The 16,746-nt window shown below is 37.2% G+C and overlaps 1 protein-coding gene across 1 annotated transcript; it reads right to left on the bottom strand.

The window, feature by feature from the left end:
• Window positions 1-1,434: 1,434 nt before the first annotated feature.
• On the bottom strand, window positions 1,435-8,800 carry LUM (lumican). The gene is made up of 3 exons (XM_055566390.1): window positions 8,582-8,800; window positions 5,289-6,182; window positions 1,435-2,282 (listed from the first exon to the last, which is right to left on the bottom strand). The coding sequence occupies exons 2-3, from the start codon at window positions 6,160-6,162 to the stop codon at window positions 2,128-2,130; spliced, it is 1,029 nt and encodes a 342-aa protein (XP_055422365.1). The 5' UTR covers window positions 6,163-6,182; window positions 8,582-8,800; the 3' UTR covers window positions 1,435-2,127.
• Between the last annotated feature and the right edge of the window lie 7,946 nt (window positions 8,801-16,746).

Genomic DNA, 16,746 nt, shown 5'->3' with positions numbered 1-16,746 from the left:
TAGAGAAATGTTGCCTTTGTTTTAGACTCCTTTGAGACTATATATGTCCATGGATGAGTGATCTTTGACTGCACATTTGGCTCCAAACATATGCTTTATTGTTAACTAGGTAAAATAGAAGTCATAAATTATATGCCTTATGGTTCCCCATTGTATAGAAACATGGATATCCTTTTCTGCATTATAAACTCTTAACTTTATGTTACAAATATATTGGTTTCAAGATAAATTGATCTTTTAAATCTCATATTCAGAAACATTTATATATCTTCAACATTTTCAGTCCTGGGAGTGATTGGCCATTTTTGCTTACAACCAGTGAGTGATTGCTGAGATCTTATAGCTGCTTTTTATTTAATAGAGTATCACTGTGTATAAATCAGTAAAACCAGCAGGAATGGAAATAATGACAAATATCCAAGGAAGTTGTGAGATTTAAATATTGTAATACTGTGATTAACAAGAAATATACTTTGGTCATTCAGATGACCAAAGTATATTTCTTACGTATATATTTGGTTCTTACCCCAGGGTTTCTGGCTCACAACTCTTAAAGCCTTTGGAATTTCCTGAATAAGAGCAATAAAGTTATCTTTTGTTATGTTAATAAGTGATTTTGGAAAGCTCTTAGGTAACCTAAGGAGTGGGGGAGGGGGAACTGGTTGCTAAGAGACCCAAAAACATCCTGAGAGTGTCTGAACTTTCAGTCCCTCCCCCTCACTTCCTGGGAGGGCAGAGGTGCTAGAGACTGAGTTCATCTGCCAATGCCCAATGACTATGAAATGAAGCCTGCGTAAAAACCCAAAAGGACAAAAATCAGGACAGCTTTCTGATTGGTGAACCTGTGGAAATTTGGGGAGAGCGGCCTGTGCTTGGAGAAGGCATGAAAGCTTAGCACCCTGTCCCCATACCTTGCCTTGCACCTCTTCTATCTAGCTGTTCCTGAATTGTACCATTTTATAGTAAATGAATAATCTAGTGAGTAAAGAGCTTTCCTGTTCTGTGAGCCACTCTAGCATATTCCTCAAGTCTAGGAGTGGGGCTTGGGAACCTCTGATTTATAGCCAGTTGCTCAGAAGAACATGTAACAACTTGGGCTTTTAATTGGCATATGAGTGTGGAGGGAAGGCATTCCTGTAGGACTGAACCTTTAGCCTGGACAATCTGACCCCATCTTTAGGCACATGGTGTCAGAACTGAGTTAGATTATAGGACACACCTGGGATTTGCACACTTTCAAGTACATATTGTAAGATGTATTTAAAGAGTCTTTACAAGTGGATGCTCTAAGCAGATAATCTAGTTAATGAAAAATTCTATTTAACACAAGCAACATATTTCAGGCTAGAGATTTTTAAAATTCTAATCTATTATTTTATCTATTTTTACTGGAGAGATATGAATTTCACAAGAAATCAAACACAGTGATGCCATTTGCTATGTTTTATTTTGCTATTAGCTTGTTAAACATAACATGCAAATAATCAAAAAGAAACATACATATGACTTAGGGTGAAACATAATTCTAGAAAAGAAAAGTTTCATTAGGTAAGTATATATATATTCTTAACACTAAAAATACTGCTGTAAGTATATGTAGTTTCATGAATTTTGTCTAGTATTTTGCAGAATCATTGGTCTCAAAATATACCATCTATTTTTCAGCTAAACAAATTTGAACATTGAAATGTGAACATTTGAGCATTGAGATAATTTGCTTCAGGACTGTAAACATCCATATGCATGTAATCCATGCTTTATGGCACATTGTTAAGATTTAGAAATTATAAAACTTAACTGACGTTCATGAAACCAGTGAAAAGCTTTTCACATCATTTGACAGTAGAGATGAAAAAACCACTAAATTTACAAATAAGGCATTAAGTTTTTTGTCAAGGTGTGTGTGTGTGTGTGTGTGTCTGTGCTTCTGATGAAATAGGCCTGCCTTTCATCTTCTCTTAAAAAAGTAATAAAATGTTTACAAAACATTTTCCCTTAGAATTAGAAATTTATGAAAGTAATAAACAGCAACAAAAAATGAATACTATAAGAAACTGACACACAAATAAACATAACCATAAACTGCTGTTCCAGGCTACACCTCAATGTAACTGGAATCAGTAGACATTAATTAACAGTGATCTCATTCGCGACGCGTAGACATTCATACATATCAGGTGGCAGACTAGTTTGGGTGATGTGATTGCCATCCAAACGCAAATGTTTGATCTTGGAGTAGGATAGGGGTCCCAGGATCTTACAGAAGCTCTTCACATCAAACTCTGGAAAATTAGAGTGAAACATTTCAATCATTTCTTTCAGTACATGAGCTTGAAACCATCATTTAAAAAAAAAGAAAATCTTTAAGTCTATAATAATATCCAATAGGACTTCTTCCCACTTATTTGATGTATCTTTGAATTTAGAACTATTAAAGGCACATTTCAGACTTCCAAAAGCCCAATAATATTTAGTAAAGAAAAACTATGGTTAAGTCAGAAGATTCAATTAATCTTTGAAGGAACAGAACTTAAGTTCTTAATGAAACATCTTTTTTAGTATTATTTAAGTTCTTGATTTAGAAATACTGGATTATAGAAAGGCATGCAGTGAGCCTATCATGTTATCTAAGTGTTATTTTGAAATATTAAGTCGAACCTGAGGAAATCTAAGATGGGGTGCTGTTACATGAACAGTCTCAGCAGAGTAAGGATTCTGAGTTTTTGCATCTTAAAATAAAAAGGGTTAAATAGATGAACTCTAGAGAGTTTTCCAACAACCACACTTCATGACAAAGATTCAAAACTCCAAAGCAAAAACCAAATCATGGAATATCCACCATCTCAGTCCATGTCCTTTTCTTCTGGGGTCAAAAAGCTGCCACAAATGAACATCTGATTTAGTTTTTAATGGACACCAAGATGGTTACTAGATAGCATGACCCGTGTACGTACATTGAAACTGCCTATGGTGGCACAAATCTATTTCAGATGAACCTTATGCTGGTCCTTCATCTTGTTATTTTTCCTTCATTTTTCAACTGTAGCTAACAATGACTTCAGTTGAACCCCAAACACGCTGCAGTCTTTCCCTCTAAGATGTTGTCTTAAATTACTCATCTGTCAAATTCCAGAGATTTTGCTTTCAGCACTGCCTCTGAGAAAGTATGGAACAATGCAGAAAACATGGGTCTAGGCCTATATTAGTTTTCTATCTCTGCCATTTACCTTCTGAAACATTTATCAGATTTTAAGTATAACATATCTATCACACTGTGTGGCATGAAGCTTTCATCAGCTACGGTATGTAGAGCACTTCACACAGTGCTAGCACATTACTATGTGCTGAATAATTATTGGTGTCCTTTTCTTTCTTTTTTTCCTCTTTTCTAAATTGCTTTATACTAGGAGGATCTGTGGCTAGTCTAATGCTTAAAGTTGCAAGTTTGAGAAATAAGAAATCGTTTTTGACGGTACATTTCCTAATATAAGAAAAGCATTAAGGAACTCTCTTTATCTTACAATGTGGGCAACTGGTATGTGTAAATATTATGCAGCAAGATAAACTAAGTTGAAGACACACAGGCAAAGTCACATGACAGGAATCCCTGAAATGTGTATACCTAAGTGTCAAAGATAAGGAGGGAGAAAAGGTAACTACTCACTTGCAAATGACTAAACGTGCCGGGCACTGGAATTTCAGTCTCAGCTTGGCACTGAGAGGCTGCTGGCATTTCTCTCTTGGTCCATCTGTCCCATCTCCTACACTGGCTCTTTCTTTTTAACTCATACAATGAAAACTGATTTTTCCACCTTCAAATGCCCCTGCATTTATATCTTTCTCCTATCTTGTCTCTGAGTAGGAGGTAGTCTTTCTCCTGCTAACCTCCACCCACCAAATCTAATGGGTTTCTTCAGCCCTCAACCATCTTAAATTCCATTAGCATTTTGGCCTGTGTGAGTATCCTTTTTCCTGACCACAAAAGTTTATAATGTGGGACCACATATTGCTACATAGTGAATTTTCCCCTGGAAACAACTCTAAGGGTTTAGCTCTGATAGCTTGACTGTATTGCATGACAGGCAAGCTTTCCAGATGCAAGAAAGAAGACGTGGCATTGCAGAGCTGGCAGTCATGATTTCCTTCATGAGAACACCCCAACTCTACTAGGAGTTACATGAAACTGTTGCAGAATTATAAAGTAGCATATTAATAAGGCACAATGCAATTTTTTCTGATAGGAGTGTCAATATCCTTAGCCAGTATGACAAGGGGACCAAGTTTTATAATATACACATGTTCAATTTCAATAGATTATTTTGCACAAAGAATTATTTACTGTGTGAATCAGTGTTTCCCACCTGAGTTTTCATTTTAAAAACTTCATCTGTGAATTACAGGTTTTTTCTTCTGCCAACTTCCATTAAAAAATAAGGTGAATATTGGTGAATAGTCAGTTTACAATCCAAATCTTTATAGCTTAAATTGAAAAATGTGCCAGGAGATCAGGAGACTGCATAAACAGCCCAAGTGGATCAGGTCAAACTCGTACCCAGCAGATAAATGAAAAATAAACTACAGAAGTAAGAGAAAGGAAGGAGAAATGATGGGAAAATCAAATGAGGTGAAGCATTGTAAGAAAAAGGGGCTCTGTAATTCCAGTAAACTATATTCCAAACGCTTATTATAGTCCTCCTTAAAATTTCTCACAGTCCTCATAAGAACACTGTGAAGACTACTCACACCAACCATACCAGGGAAAACAGAGATAGATGATGGTCATGAAAGTAGAGTAACATGTTGAGTCCCAAGTAAAGATGTCAGAGGAGACTATGAGTGTATGCAGGCTGCTCTGGGGACAAGCAGGAGAGAGATGCTAAAGTCTCTGATGACTGCGTTTCCTCTGGACTTGGTTTCCCCCTTAGCTACATATTGTCAAGAAACAAATGTAGACACCAATTGAAGTCATGAAGGAGGCAAATACTAACAGATGAAAATCAAGAGTTAACACAGCAGAATTAATTAGCCCAGAATATTAAATTTGAAGAAACAAGTGTTTAAATTCTATATGACCTTAATGATTTCTTATCTGGACACTCCAAAGAAAAGCCAGATACTGGATAAACAGCTAAGCTAGAATTCTATATTCTAGAGAAATATTCTGTTGGCATTTTTAGTTTTGTTTTTTTTTTTTTAACTGGAGCCAATTTAATATTTGCGTCACACAACTTAGGCATGTAAAACCTTGAGGAAGTATCAATCAATCATAGGCACAGTTTTCTACTTACTTTCAAGTTCATTGACCTCCAGGTAATAGTTTTCAAGGTTTTCATTGACTGTCGGTATGCTTTTCAGCTTATTATAGGAGAGATCCAGCTCCAACAAAGATGATACATTAAAAGAATTTCCAGGAACTCCACTATCAGCCAGTTCATTATGAGACAAACGCAGATACTGCAATGCACTGAAACGCTTGAAATACTCGTCAGGGATGTTGCTAATCTTGTTGTTGTCTAAGTAAAGAGTTAGAAGAGTTACTGGGAGACCAGAAGGTAGTTTGGTCATCTGATTGAAGCTCAAGTCAAGGTATTCGAGTGACTTCAGACCTTTCAAAGCAGCTGAAACGGCATCCTCTTTCAGCTGATTGTGCTGAAGGTGGATGAAGGTCAGGTTAACCAGTCCATCAAAGGAGCCAAGCTTAGAGATCTTGTTGTTAGTGAGCTGCAGGTCCACCAAAGATTTGGGAAGTGGGCCCACAGATTCTGTCAGATTGTTGTAATTTATGTGCAGCTTCTTCAACTGCTTCAGTTTAGAGAACACTTTTCCTTTTATCTTGGAATTTTCTAGAAGGTTGTGGTCGAGAATGAGCCACTGCAGATCAGTTACGTTTTCAAAGGCCTTGTCATCAATATGGTCAATCTGGTTATTCCTAAGGTAAAGGTACTTGATTCCAGGAGGCACCATTGGCACACTCTTCAGTTTCAGCTCATCGCAGTACATGGCTGATGGATAGCTTTCAGGGCAGTTACATTCTGGTGCACAGTTTGGTGATGACCTCCCATATATTGATTGGGGGAAATCGTAATAATCATAGTAATCAAGATAGGTGCTGCTGGCACCGCCAATTAATGCCAAGAGGAGAGGAAACACACCTAGATTCATTTTGGCAATTGCTTTGAATCCTAAATAAAGTGAAAATATGTATTATAAAATAGTATTCTTTCAGGAAAAGTATACTAAGAAGAAAGAAAATGCATTTGCAAATGCAAATTTTATTATTTGAGAGAGCTTTTTTACTGCACTAATGATGTCTGTTTCATTTGCTTTTAAGAATTAGGATAAAGATGTAAGTTTACAATGTGTGGGACAGATTGCATACACTGGCGCCCCCTTCTGGGCGAGCTAGGCCTAATTGTTCCAGTCAACCTCTCTCCAGGTCCTTTCCTGAATTACATGGATTCCTGCAAGAGGTTTCTGGGAGGTGCCCGTTAACCACCATGTGAGAACGCAGCTTCAGAATACCTTCAAAACCAGAAGAAACAAAAGCAAGAAGACAGTTGTAAACTGGACCCTCTACCCCACCATTCAACATCATTAAAATACCTCATTAAAAAGATCCTTCCTGAGAACATGGGCAATCTGTGATTTTGTCTGGAACAACATTGTTCTTATGTGTGTCTGCTGGGGGTGGTTGGGGGGCGGTGATGGTGGTGGTAGTGGTAGAGTGCTGGGGAGGGTGGAAAATTCTTTTAGAACTATCTTTATTGTTGACTCTGAAGAAAGGAAACAGACTTCTTAAGTGGGGGTGTGTGCATATTATGTCAACCTTTGTTTAACATTCTATACTTTTAAGCACATTACAAAACTCTTTGAAAATTAGTATTTAGTACATTAGTTTTAGTAAAATTATTGTTCGTTAATCAAGAAAATGTCACGAACTCTAAACAGCTTTAAACCTAGAAAGAGATCTAACTGGTAGAGAATGATATTCTTTTCAAAGTTTTGATTGAAAGCTTTTCTTTCTCTCAGTCACTCACAATTTGTCTACCTTCTTCATGTTAAAATTTGAGAAGGTAGGGTTTGTTTATCTGGGTTTTAGCACTCGCACTGAATGAAGATGGGAAAGAGTGGGAACTGAGGAAGGTCTGCATTAAACAGTGAGCATTAAGAGCCATGTAGGAAAGGATCAATTTGGGAATATACATTGAAAACAATTTGTATCAGTGATCTTCACATGTACCTGTTGCTAAGGATCAGTGAAGCACATTTCAATTGCTTGGGAAGCAAAGGGTCAGCAATGTAGGTAAAGGGAAATAGGATATAAGAGTTGGGCTTTTGTAGCATGAAGAGTTATAGCTGAGCAATAGGTCACGCTGGGAGGGAAACTGTTACTGTGAAGCAACATCCACATTCCAATGGATCCCATAAAATAAAATCTCTTCCTGTGAGAAACAAGGTACAAGCTTTTGGATCTAGGCAGTTTAGGACAAGCAGGATTTTCTGCTATCAGGAATTTTAAACATCTTTGCTTTAACTTGGAATTATAAAATACTTAATTTTAGCAGATGAAACACTCAAAAAGATTGTTAGGATCACTCTCATAACAGACATAATGTAACATGTAGCCAGACTCTTAGTAAATTATTCCCTAAGATTGTGATGGAGTCATTAAATTTAGTTGACAGGACTTGGCCATGAGAACAATTACATAGTGCTAATGTAATTGTAGGATTCTTTATAAATTACAGTATATTAATGCTGTAAAGGTTTGTCTTCCTTTATTAATAAGTCCACCTTATTTTAATTCAGTATACACTAAAACAGACATGGGAACTATAATGTGAGTATTGAATAGCAATGAAAAATGCTTCCATATTTTTTGGCAGAGTCAAAACAAGGGCTTTGAATTCAAAGAGAGTTTGTAACCATATAATGACTCCATTATGAAGCAAAAACACACTTTACTTTCCCCTAGTTTTTTCAAATACCTGTGGCTATGAAGAAAAGGCGTTTTTCCAAAGAGTAAATCATGTTTCCCAGAATTTCTTTAAAACATGTTCCTGTTTCTTAAGACATACATCCACAACCCAAATCTTTAAAATTAACAAAATAGAATTAAGTAATCCTTTTGTTCAGGTTTTATGACAGCATAAACTGTTCACAGCAAATCATAACAAATTATAACGACATACCAGTTGCAAAATATTTTGAATATTGATTGAAATGGCTTTCTTTGTTCCAAATTAAGTTCTAACAAAACTAACATACAGAACTACTTAGCATAAAATAGCAAACATTTTAAATGCCATACTGTTTCACTGTGTCTACTTTCTAGTGAAATCTTGAAACTTTTTATAACATCTTTTGCTAAGTAAGGCATTATAGACTTTATAAAATGTATCTCAAATTCATAAATCATGGAAAATATATTATGCAAGATGTGAAAGTAAATGCTCAAAACTGGATTTGCTGTTGAATAGCAATTGGCAAAGTTGCTCTGGAATTTTTTTCTGTTCTTATTACAATAAACACTGTCCCAAACCGTCAGCATCCCCAGTGCTATAGTTAAAACAGCACTTACCTTGCTGTCTCGACTCTGCTTTCGTTAATTCTTAAAGCAGATGCACTATGGACAAGAATCCACCAATATATGCTGTAAACTCTGTCAGACGGAACTGGCTGCCAGATTCTTAGTGATACAAGAGCTGAGTGGGGGGGGAAACCCAGCCCAGTCACGCCAGTCTCTGAATGGAGTTATGTCATTGTGGGGATCTTGTGGTGTGGCATGCAAACACTCTCTAACGAGGTGCAGGTGGACTTGGTGAGCAAGGACAGCCCAGCTCACTCCCTATGGAGTAAGAGAGAGATACGTTCTAAACCAGCCCAAATAACCTAGCTTTTAACCCCAAATGGAGTCCTGCTGCAAATGAGGCATCTACAGTGAGAATGTTTCTCTTACAAAGCCCTTTATTTCTATAGCTGTGACAACAATTAAATGCAGTTCTCTCAGCCAACTATCATGTTCCTCTAAAGGTCACGTAAATCATCAACTGAATAAACCATTTCAGGAAAATGTAAATGAGCAGACTCAGGAGAATTTAATCCGTTTTGCTCATTACTCTTGAAATGTATACTTACTTGGACCAACTTAATTTTTGGCCAAAAGAGAAACTTACATTAGTTTCTAAAATATTAAAATGCTTCATTTATACTTTGATACAAGTGATAAGTATCAACATTTCCAGTTTGCTTATGTTAAGCAGACTCATTTTATGCTCTTCAGGTCTGGAACCAATCAGTAATATTCTGCCTGTTTCTTATTTTGTGGATTTAATTTAGGAATTCATCCAAAACCTTACTTGGGAATAGTATTCTATAGCTTATTGCCAAAAAAACATAAAAGAACATGAAAAAAATAAATGTATACTAAAAATATCACAAAGTAATCATTTTTCACTGTCATTGCATGCTAGCAATATTTTTTTTTCAAAACTGAAAGTTATGCTAAGTTGCATTCTCCCAAAGGCCTGGTTTGACATATGTTTCCTTATCATTTCCTGATGCAGGCTTCTAGAAAATGAGGATCTACTCAATTCCTTGTCTATTTCATTTTGTGATTGTATCAGCTTTGTAGCTTTTTTATGATTTTTTCCATCCAAATTTTTCATTTTCTCATGTTTATAGGAATTCTTAGAATCAGATACTTTAAGTTGCCACATTCTAAGATTTTCCCTTTTAAGATAAATATGTGACTTTTTAGCTATGAGACTTTTGAAAATTAATTTAATCTCCATGATAACATTAGTGTAAATGCCTCATTTTTGTCAGAGAACAGTTTAAAAACAAAACAATCTTCTTCGAAGTTAACTAATACAATTGTAAGGTAAGTCGTAGCATAATGTTTTAAGAAAATTTTAGAAAGACCTTTGTTTTACACTGGTCTTCACCAGTAGTTTAGCGGTAAAGAATCTGTCTGCAATGCAGGAAATGCGGGTTGATCCCAGGGTCAGAAAGATCCCCTGGAGAAAGAAATGGCAACCACTCCAGTATTCTTGACTCGGAAATTCCATGGACTGGGGAGCTCTTGGTGGGCTTGGGTCTGTCCATGGAGTCAGACAGGACTGAGCCACTAAAAAACAACAACAAATACAGTTTTACAAGAGAGGACATGCATAAACTTAGAAGAACTCAAGAAAAAAAAAAGGGTAAATTGATCAGTCATATACATTAAATGTCTCATTGTAAGAAGATAGCTAAAACAATTCTAAGCATTAATTTTAAGTGTGTCAACTTCTATAACCTGCAATTTTGCTTGAAAAATTCCAGCTATATATGCCAAGGATTTTTCTTTTGAGCAATAATGTGTTGTCTGTAACAGAGTTCAAGTGCATTAAGTTGAATTTAGCTTATTGTGAAGCTGATATTGTCCATATACCTTTTTCTATAAAATTAGTTCTGTGAGGCCAATAATTGGATACTATTGCCCATTTTAAAGCATATTTCTTGGGCTTATTAGAAAGAAATGAAATTAATATTTGTGGTGTATCTAATTTATTCCATGCTTTATTCTCAAAATGTTCACATATTTCTAAAGTTTAAATTTCATGCTTTAAAATCCATATAAATATTATTATCAAGTTTTCAGAGAAGTAAAAATGGAGACTCAGAAAGTCTAAATAATTCACTGAAAGTCACCTAAGGAGTACGTGAAAAAACAAAATCATAAGCACCTTCACCCTCTGGAAAGAGGGTGGACAGGATGGAGCTAGGAAAAGGTATTTAATCAGTTTAAAATATTTTCTAGGCAACATTATTAACAGTTGAGAAAATGCATACATATTAGCCAGGCTAAAGTTTTTAAAAGGCACAGGGTTAGCTAAGAAATAGTTTTTTTCTTTGTACTTGACATACTCACACTCTCCCATATGCACACATTAGACCTCCTGGGTGAGGTTTGAGCTTTCCAACTAGGTGAATGGAGATGAGGTCCTTTGTGGTAATGGATGTGGGAGATTTCATCAGAATCTATGTTAAAACGATTGAGTTGCCCAGTCACCCTATCAGCTGGACTCTTTCTGTTACTTGAGACCAGCAAGGGTGATGAAGAACATCGTTATTGTTTCACTCACCTGGTTCCAAATGGGCTCCCCTGGTGGCCCAGATGGTAAAGCGTCTGCCTGCAATGCGGAAGACCCAGGTTAGATCCCTGGGCTGGGAAGATTCCCTGGAGAAGGAAATGGAGACCCACTCCAGTACTCTTGCCTGGAAAATTCCATGGATGGAGGAGCCTGGCAGGCTACATTCCATGGGGTTGCAAAGAGTCAGACACTACTGAGCGACTAACACATCGCTATTCATAGAGTCATAGAACCACAGATTTGGAATGAATCTCAGATATCCTTTAAAAGATGAGTTCTATGAAACCAGTTTCCCAAATTCTGCAGCTGGATCTTTTTCTTCTCACGTGAAGAGCTAAACTAACATGTTACCAGTACTCCGCCCAAAGAACTGCAACATTGTTTTCCCTTTGTGCAGGATGGATGGCCTGACTTCCTTGGTAGCTCAGTTGGTAAAGAATCTGCCTACAATGAGGGAGACTTGGGTTCGATCCCTGGGTTGAAAAGATCTCCTGGAGAAGGGAATGGCTACCCACTCCAGTATTCCTGCCTGAAGAATCCCACAGACAGAGGAACCTGGTGGACTACAGTCCATGGGGTCGCAAAGAATTGCACAGGACTGAGCGACTAAGCACAGCACAGGATGAATGGCATCTTATGTTTCCCAGTGCTCTGTCTAGGCAGTAAGACATGACTGTGCATCAATGATAGGAGGTCATCTCAGAGCATAGAACAGGAAGAAATATAATGACAATTCCCTGCTAATAGAGGAGAAAGTTCTATTTTTACCATTTTACACACTGAGATTTCAAACTCAACTCTCTTATCTCTCATAAAAGTTGTTTGTTTTAGCATATTTAGAAAATGCAGAGGAAAATAAGAATTTTAGGTTAGAGAATAGTTTTAAGGGAAAAAGTAAAAATATATATTCTAGCCCAGAGATTACTATATTATTTTGGTGTTTTTTCTTAAGGTGTGAGTGTGTACACACACAAACCAACAGACATTGATTTTCACAAAAATATTCCAACATTACACTTATAGTTTTGCAATGTTTTCCACATGACAGTAAGTTGTGGGTATTTTTGTATATTATTAAATATTATTATCTAATGTCATTTTAATTTAATTAACTGCATTAAATTTTATTATATAAATGTATCATAATGCAGTTGTTATTTTTTAATATTACAATGAACACTGGCTTTCTCTTATATTTTGTAAAGCACTGTCTCCTGCATTGAAATTTCTTTCACCAAATTGATTGTACCTAGCCAGGAGGAGAACGGGACGACAGAGGATGAGATGGCTGGATGGTATCACTGACTCAATGGACTTGAGTCTGAGTGAACTCCGGGAATTGGTGATGGACAGGGAGGCGTGGTGTGCTGCGATTCATGGGGTCGCAAAGAGTCGGATACTACTGAGCGACTGAACTGAACTGAACTGAATCTGTCTATTCTGCTTATCTTATTTCATTTTAAATGAAAATGACATTTTAGTAGGTAGTTTATGTTTTCAAATCAGAAAATAAAGGAATGGATTTCAGCTTTTTTCTCCCCTCAGGTCAATCTTTTTACTGTTCTTAACTTTAGCATTTCTTATGAGCCATGGTTGGAAAAGGAAATGGCAACCCACTTCAGGAATCTTGCCTGGAGAGTCCTGTGGACAGAGAAGCCTGATGGACTACGGTCCATGAGGTCGCAAAGAGTCAGAAACGACTGAGCAACTAACACACACACGAGCCATGGAACTGTCTTCATCTTCAGAGTCCTTACACATGGATGTGTATTTTTAAACTCATTCTACAATTACTTCCATTTCTCTTGCATCTTACATGAAAAATATTTTTAGAATTATCAATAATAAGGGTTATTGTATTTTTGCATTAGTTTGCATTGTAAAAATAATATACATGAACGGTATAACATGCTGAAACATTTAATAACGTACCAGGATATAATATAAGGTTAAATGTAAAATAACCTCTTACCCAACTCACTTTCCAATTGCACTCCCCAGAAGTAATGATTGTTTTCGATTTTTATTACTTCAGGTATTTCAGACATGTTCTATATACACAACAGAATTTCATTTCTCTATTTCTTTCTCTCTCCCTTTTATCCCTTGTGCTTTGCACTTTTCATCTGGATTACTTATTTTATCTAACATATATATATATATATATCTGCATCATGTTTTATATAGTTACAGAACACACGATTGTATGACTGTATCAAATATTACTTGTATTTTTGCTCAATGGTGAGTGTTTCAGTGCTTTCAATGTTTGCTGTTGGTTGTTTGCACAGTTTAATCATTATGACACAATATGTGGATCAAATTTTGTACATTAGTGAATTTAGCTTTAGGAAAATTCCAAAAGGGAAATCTATGATGAGAAGTGTGTGCACATTTTAACACTTTACAGCTATCATCTGGCTATTGGTCTGATTATCACTGCCATCAACAGTATATGAGAATGTACTTTCACCAATCATTCGTGAAGTTTGCATATAATCAAGTGTAACATTTCTGTAATCTCATTGTTCAAGCATTATTTATTAAATAATATTTGGTAGTTATAGTCTCCTCTCTTTATTCCTTAAGATAATAGTGAAATCATTATGTAACATAAATAATATTTTAATTAAAACCCCATATTTTCCAAAATATACATAGTGAAAGGAGAGGAATTTTATTTTTGTGAAATGTTTAATAAATGGGTTGGTAGGCAAGAGCTGGACTCTTATAGCTACTTCTTTATTCAATCTGTTGTGATATGTTGCTATGCTTAATGCATATGAAGAAAATTTTTTCTCAGATTTTAACCTGAGAAAATAAGTATATTACTAGTTTAATAGTTTTTTAAAAATAATTTCAAATATTCATCTTTCAGTTCAGTTCAGTCGCTCAGTCGTGTCTGACTCTTCGCAACCCCATGTATCGCAGCACGCCAGGCCTCCCTGTCCATCACCAACTCCCGGGGTTCACTCAGTCTCACGTCCATCGAGTCAGTAATGCCATCCAGCCATCTCATCCTCTGTCATCCCCTTCTCCTCCCACCCCCAGTCCCTCCCAGCATCAGAGTCTTTTCCAATGAGTCAACTCTTCGCATGAGGTGGCCAAAGTACTGGAGTTTCAGCTTCAGCATCATTCCCTCCAGAGAAATCCCAGGGCTGATCTCCTTCAGAATGGACTGGTTGGATCTCCTTGCAGTCCAAGGGACTCTCAAGAGTCCTCTCCAACACCACAGTTCAAAAGCATCAATTCTTCAGCGCTCAGCCTTCTTCACAGTCCAACTCTCACATCCATACATGACCACAGGAAAAACCATAGCCTTGACGAAACGAACCTTTGTTGGCAAAGTAATGTCTCTGCTTTTCAATATGCTATCTAGGTTGGTCATAACTTTCCTTCCAAGGAGTAAGCGTCTTTTAATTTTATGGCTGCAGTCACCATCTGCAGTGATTTTGGAGCCCCCAAAAATAAAGTCTGACACTGTTTCCACTGTTTCCCCATCTATTTGCCATGAAGTGATGGGACCAGATGCCATGATCTTAGTTTTCTGAATGTTGAGCTTTAAGCCAACTTTTTCACTCTCCACTTTCACTTTCATCAAGAGGCTTTTGAGTTCCTCTTCACTTTCTGCCATAAGGGTGGTGTCATCTGCATATCTGAGGTTATTGATATTTCTCCCGGCAATCTTGATTCCAGCTTGTGTTTCTTCCAGCCCAGCGTTTCTCATGATGTACTCTGCATATAATTTAAATAAGCAGGGTGATAATATACAGCCTTGACGTACTCCTTTTCCTATTTGGAACCAGTCTGTTGTTCCATGTCCAGTTCTAACTGTTGCTTCCTGACCTGCATATAGGTTTCTCAAGAGGCAGGTCAGGTGGTCTGGTATTCCCATCTCTTTCAGAATTTTCCACAGTTTATTGTGATCCACACAGTCAAAGGCTTTGGCATAGTCAATAAAGCAGAAATAGATGTTTTTCTGGAACTCTCTTGCTTTTTCCATGATCCAGTGGAAGTTGGCAATTTGATCTCTGGTTCCTCTGCCTTTTCTAAAACCAGCTTGAACATCAGGAAGTTCACGGTTCACGTATTGCTGAAGCCTGGCTTGGAGAATTTTGAGCATTACTTTACTAGCATGTGAGATGAGTGCAACTGTGCGGTAGTTTGAGCATTCTTTGGCATTGCCTTTCCTTGGGATTGGAATTAAAATTGACCTTTTCCAGTCCTGTGGCCACTGCTGAGTTTTCCAAATTTGCTGGCATATTGAGTGCAGCACTTTCACAGCATCATCTTTCAGGATTTAAAACCTCAAAAATGTTTGAAAGGTTTTTAAAACCTTTAAAGCCTTAAAACTTTTACCCTTTTAAAAAGGTTAGTTGTAATGTAAAACCTAAAATCATATCAAAGAACATTTTTTTACATTGGTTTCTAAAATTCAAGGCTTTAGTCACCAAATTTAGAAATAGCTGATGATGCTTAACAGCATCAAAGCAAACAACCCAATCAAAAAATGGGCAGTAGATTTAAATAGACATTTCTTCAAAGAAGACACACAGATGTCCAACAGGCACCTGAAAGATGGTCAGCATCACTAATCATTCAGTTCAGTTCAGTCACTCAGTTGTGTCCAAATCTTTGCGACCCCATGAATCGCAGCACGCCAGGCCTCCCTGTCCATCACCAACTCCTAGAATTCACTCAGACTCACGCCCATCGAGTCAGTGATGCCATCCAGCCATCTCATCCTCTGTAGTCCCCTTCTCCTGCCCCCAATCCCTCCCAGCATCAGAGTCTTTTCCAATGAGTCAATTCTTCGCATGAGGTGGCCAAAGTACTGGAGTTTCAGCTTTAGCATCATTCCATCCAAAGAAATCCCAGGGCCGATCTTCTTCAGAATGGACTGGGTGGATCTCCATGCAGTCCAAGGGACTCTCAAGAGTCTTCTCCAACACCACAGTTCAAAAGCATCAATTCTTCGGTGCTCAGCTTTCTTCACAGTCCAACTCTCACATCCATACACGACCACTGGAAAAACCATAGCCTTGACTAGACGAACCTTTGTTGGCAAAGTAATGTCTCTGCTTTTCAATATGCTATCTAGCTTGGTCATAACTTTCCTTCCAAGGAGTAAGCGTCTTTTAATTTCATGTCTGTGGTCACCATCTGCAGTGATTTTGGAGCCCAGAAAAATAAAGTCTGAAACTGTTTCCACTGTTTCCCCATCTATTTCCCATGAAGTGATGGGACCAGATGCCATGACCTTCATTTTCTGAATGTTGAGCTTTAAGCCAACTTTTTCACTCTCCTCTTTCACTTTCATCAAGAAGCTTTTTAGTTCCTCTTCACTTTCTGCCGTAAGGGTGGTGTCATCTGCATGTCTGCACTAATCATTAGAGAAATGCAAATTAAAACTACAATGAGATAATACTTAACACCAGAGAATGGCCATCATCAAAAAGTCTACAAACAATAAATGCTAGAAAGAGTATAGAGAAAAGGAAACCCTCCTACACTGTTGGTTGGAATGTAAATTGATACAGCCACTATGGAGAACTGTATGGAGGTCCCTTGCTGCTGCTACTGCTAAGTCGCTTCAGTCATGTCTGAC

The sequence above is a fragment of the Bubalus kerabau genome, chromosome 1 (genome assembly GCF_029407905.1).
Source record: "Bubalus kerabau isolate K-KA32 ecotype Philippines breed swamp buffalo chromosome 1, PCC_UOA_SB_1v2, whole genome shotgun sequence".
Lineage (NCBI taxonomy): Eukaryota > Metazoa > Chordata > Mammalia > Artiodactyla > Bovidae > Bubalus > Bubalus kerabau.
Note: the sequence above shows the minus strand (reverse complement) of the source record. Positions and strands in the feature narration are given on the sequence as shown.